Source organism: Haliaeetus leucocephalus, unplaced genomic scaffold (genome assembly GCF_000737465.1).
Source record: "Haliaeetus leucocephalus isolate CR32 unplaced genomic scaffold, Haliaeetus_leucocephalus-4.0 Scaffold176, whole genome shotgun sequence".
Classification (NCBI taxonomy): Eukaryota; Metazoa; Chordata; class Aves; order Accipitriformes; family Accipitridae; genus Haliaeetus; species Haliaeetus leucocephalus.
The window spans coordinates 640,305-644,777 of record NW_010972612.1 but is presented as its reverse complement, the minus strand read 5'-3'; the positions used below and the strand labels follow the sequence as shown (position 1 = coordinate 644,777).

Below are 4,473 nucleotides of genomic sequence, written 5' to 3'. Positions count from 1 at the left end.
CGGGACGGGACGGGACGGGACTGTGTGGAGCATCAGGGGCTTGGGGGGAAGCAGGGGGCTTGGGAGGGCCGTAGGAGAAGGGGGAAGCTAGTAACCTGGGAGCTGCTTTTATCACTGTTCCCATACCTTTGCTGCTGCTGCATGATGAAACCCCAGGCAGGGGAGGGGGTCCTCTGGGGAAGATCTTCCTGGGCACCCCGGTGTCTTGTTCCCCTGGGACCGCCAGCTCCTGCTGCCAGGCTGCTCACCGGCAGGGCTGGGCACTGTTTTATCTCTGTCCCTTGTGCCGTGTCACACGCTGCATTGGTGTGTGAGTGGGAGGGCTGCTCAGCAGTGCAGAGACCCCTGTCCCTCCTCTGGGTCATGGTGGGGTTGGCTTCATGCTGTCCCCTCATCCTCACCATCTGCTTTTCCGTTTCTCTCCATGGCAGGAAGAAATCGCTGACGGGTGAAGAGAAGCGGAGGTAGGACTGACTCCCACCCCAGTCCTGCTTCCTTCAGACTGGCCCCCATCCCAAAGGTTCTGCCACTGTCCTCAGCAGGGTTGCCAAAGTGAGGGCTGGGGGTGCCCATGGGGGAGCCAGCTACCTGGACCTCGTAGAAGGGTTTGCCCCAGGGAGGGACCTTCCCAGGAGGGACTGTGGGGCTAGGGTGGGGGTCCCTTCAGTCATGCCCAGAGGGACATGCCAGACTCTGGAGGGGTGATGGCAGCTGAGCTGCAACAGGAGCTGCCTCCTCCACCAGGCTCTTGGCATGGGGGTCTCCCTGCATGGCACCTCATTGGCAGCACCAGGAAACTATGCCTGGCAGATGGGGGAGGCATCTCACCACCTTGCCTCCCCGTCTGCAGGAACAAGAATGGGCACATGGGGCTGTGCCTGCAGGATCCATCCCGCCCTGGCACCTGCACCGTCCATGGGTCAGAGTTCTGGAGCTCCTACCGCCTGAACATCACTGAGGTGAACCCCCTGGGCTCCAGCTTCCGACTCCTCGACATCACCATGCAAGCCATCAGTGAGTCCCCATCCATCCATCTGTTCGTCCCACAGGCATCCAGCCCTGGGCAGCAGCGAGGAGCCCAACACCCCTATGCATAGCAGTCCGGTATGACAAGGGCTCCCTGTCCTCTCCCATGCAGTTAAGCCGGACCCTCCAGAGGGCTTGGTGGTGGAGCCCATTCCCCTGGCCCCACGGCGGCTCCATGTGAGCTGGAAGTACCCTTCCTCCTGGCCCAAGGAACCCCACTTCCAGCTCAGGTTTCGGCTCCAGTACCGGCCCGTCATCCACCGCTCCTGGTCTGTGGTAAGTGGTGGGTGAGGAAAGGCAAAGCCAGTGTGGGAGTGGGGTGGGCACGAGGCCAGGGAGGGCAGTGAGGGGTGCAGTCTCCTGCCCCACAGCTCCCCTCTGCCTGGCGCAGGTGGAGACGGTGAACCTCTCGGAGGTGATCACAGATGCCTTTGCTGGGCTGGAGCACGTGGTCCAAGTCAGCGCCAAGGATTTCCTGGATGCGGGGAACTGGAGCGAGTGGAGCGCCGAGGCCCGGGCGACACCGGTCAGAGGTGCGAGGGGGACAGGCTGAAGCCCCCAGCATCCCTACCAGGTTGTGCCATCCCTCCCCAAAGCCCCTCCAGCACCCTGGGCTGCCCTTCTTCAGCCCCTTCCTCCTGGCACCCATTCCCACAAATATCACCCAGAGCAAGCCCCAGGTCCTCGGGTCCCTTAAAGTTGACCCCAAAAGCTGGTCCTTTTGCACCATCCAAAAACTGGCCCCACGGTGGGAGACAGAGCTGCAAGGGGGCAAAGCATCTCCGAGCCCCATGGCAGGCTGCAGCCGTGCTGCTGCCATTTGGGGATTGCTCCCCACAACCTCGGGGCAGAGCGGCGCTCCCATAGCACTGCTAGCACCCCAGGGGCACCCTTGGGCTCATGAGACCCCTGAGGCACAAGGGCACCCTTCTTTGCTCCTCTCTGTGGGTCCCTGGGGTGCTGCCCATGATTTTGGGTGAGTGATTCCCGTCTCCCCTGTCCTTCCAGACCCAGCCACTGTGGCAAGTGAAGAAACCACTACAGACACCAGCCTGGAGAGCCTGGCCGAGGAGCCCTCCCAGGCTCCCAACCCTGAGCCCATCAGTGAGTAGAGCTGGAGGTGGTGGGCAGGAGTGGGGACTGCCTGCAGACAGCTGCCTACCTCAGCACACGTGTGGCTGAGAGTGATAGGAGGGGTCTCTTGCCCCATGCCTGTGTGTGGCTGGGGTGCTGGGGTGTGCAGAAGCTTGCAATAGGGTCCCCCAGATACCCAGGGGCTGTGGCATCCCTCGGCCATGACAGTCTCTCTGTCCCAGACCACAGTGACCCCCTGGAGAAGACAGCTGTCCTGGTGTCCCTTGGGATCTTTGCCTTCTTTGTCCTGGCTGCTGTTCTCGTCATCACCATCCTCATCTGGTAGGTTGGGTCTTGAGAGGGAGGGGCCTGCATGATTGCTATTCCCATCCCACTCTGGCCCCTGAACCCTCACCATGGGGTGTCCCATGTCCCTGCAGCCCTGCTCTGGTCCCTGCCCAAACAGACTTGATGCCAGCCCCATCCCCTTATGATGCCTTATCCCCTTGCACCCCTACCACATCAATGCCTCTTCCCAGCACACCCCACTGGCTGCAGTACTCCCCAGCCTGCCTAGGGTCTTTCTGATGAGGCCACATCCATGGGAGGTTTCTCTGTATCCCCCAAAGATGCTGCTGCTACTAACTTTTCCCCAAATGCTCCTGCCTCATTCATGCTCCAGAGTCAGTCCAGAGACCCCTCCATATGCCTTTGCCCCCTGGGAGTCCTGCTCGTGGCCACTGCCTGCTGCTCCTGTCCCTGGGTCCCCTCTCATCCTGCCATGGCTGGTCTCTCCCTGCCATGCTGTGGCTCTGCTGTTGGTCCCTGTCCCCGTCCCAGCCCTGCTCTGTCTCATGACTGGGTCCTGCTGTAGCCCTGGAGCTGACCTGCTGGAGTAGCTGGGCACAGCTGGATGGGGATGCAGAGTGGGCTTGTCAGGGATGCAGAGCAGGATCACCAGGGATGCTGGCAGTGCTGGTGCCCACGGTCCTGCTTGGGGTCCTCAGCCACCGTTGCTCTGTCCCCAGGCTCCGGGTGAGGAAACATGGCAAGGACAAGACCAAACCCCACAACTTTTTGGTTGCTGCCACCCACTTGAAGGCACTGCCAAGTGAGTCAGGGTGCAGGGGGGTAATGAGGGGAAGTGGGGGGGGGGGGGAGGTCAGTGCCCTCCCTGACCCCCTACCCTCTCTCTCGGCAGAGGCCCAGATCCTGTAGTGAGCCCTGGCTGATCCCCGTTCCCTGCACCCGCTCACCCACGCGTGGGGCTTGATGCCACTGCTGGCACCCAAGGACCCCACTCCTCCTGGGTCGCCCCATGACCGTGGACATTGCTGGAGCTCCCAGCACCCTGGGGGTGCAGGATGAACCCTAAGGAGAGAGGCTCTGCTCCAAGGAGCTTTGGGCTGCCCGTGCCTGCCAGGAGCCGGCTGGAGGTACCTCGGACTCAAGGCGACAAGCCAGACCCACCACCCGGCGCTGCTGAACACATGGGGATGATGATGCTGAGCCAGGCCCACTTCACTGCCTAGTGTCAAGGGGGACCATGGGTGCATGCTTCTGGGGGTGCCGGGCATCAGTGGGCAGGGGATGCTAAGCCCTGCCCGTCACCTCCCACCAGCCACCAGCAGGCAGAAAGGACCCCCCTACCCCATCCCTCTGCCCCTCTGCCCCATGCTGTGGCTGGATGAAGCAATGATGCCAATAAAGGGGATAGCGTTGGCACTGCCCAGGCAAGACCCCCTTGCAGATGGTGCTGGGCCAGGGAAGAGGTGAGTGGCACCGGGTGAGATGCCAGCTTGGGGATGGTCCTTGCAGGATGTGCACGGGCAGCAGGGCTGGTCTCTGAACAGATCAGCTCCCTCCCCAGGCACCTGGAGGGGCTGAGAGAGACCCTTGCCTGGGCCAGCCCTTGCAGCCTGAGAGCAGAAGAGGATGCAGGCAGCTGCCTGCGACATCTCCCCCGATCTCACCAGCCTAGCAGCAGGGACAGGACCCTTTGCACAGCCCCTCTCACTCAGCATGTGGCCCCCTCCCCGCACCTCTACCCGGCCCCTCTAATGGCTTCCATGTGTTGGCACCTCCCGACCCGGTGCTCAGCGCCAGCAGCCCGATGAGATCCAGATGGGGCTGGGTGGAAATTCAGGCAGCGGTGGCGTGGGGAGTGCAGGGAGCAGAGCCAACGCGGGGTGGGTTCCTGCGCCCACCTTGCCAGGGAGATGTGTCACTCCCAGCTGGGCCCCAGGGCTGCCCTTGAATCTGGGGTGCAGAGAGAGCCCGGAGGAGGGAGACCTCCTGAGAGGGTGCTCATGGGGACTGGGTTGGAGGGGACTGGGGCAGGGCTGTGCCTTTTGCAATGGCTTGTGAGCCCAT

The 4,473-nt window shown here is 62.6% G+C and overlaps 1 protein-coding gene across 1 annotated transcript in view; it reads left to right on the top strand.

The window, feature by feature from the left end:
- Window positions 1-3,318, top strand: part of IL11RA (interleukin 11 receptor, alpha) — a 4,959-nt gene extending 1,641 nt beyond the window's left edge. The window contains exons 5-12 of the mRNA XM_010564235.1: window positions 432-464; window positions 851-1,014; window positions 1,139-1,302; window positions 1,418-1,559; window positions 2,035-2,130; window positions 2,343-2,442; window positions 3,129-3,211; window positions 3,302-3,318. Coding sequence (XP_010562537.1) covers window positions 432-464; window positions 851-1,014; window positions 1,139-1,302; window positions 1,418-1,559; window positions 2,035-2,130; window positions 2,343-2,442; window positions 3,129-3,211; window positions 3,302-3,318 — 799 coding nt within the window. The remainder of the gene's footprint in view (window positions 1-431; window positions 465-850; window positions 1,015-1,138; window positions 1,303-1,417; window positions 1,560-2,034; window positions 2,131-2,342; window positions 2,443-3,128; window positions 3,212-3,301) is intronic.
- Window positions 3,319-4,473: the final 1,155 nt, after the last annotated feature.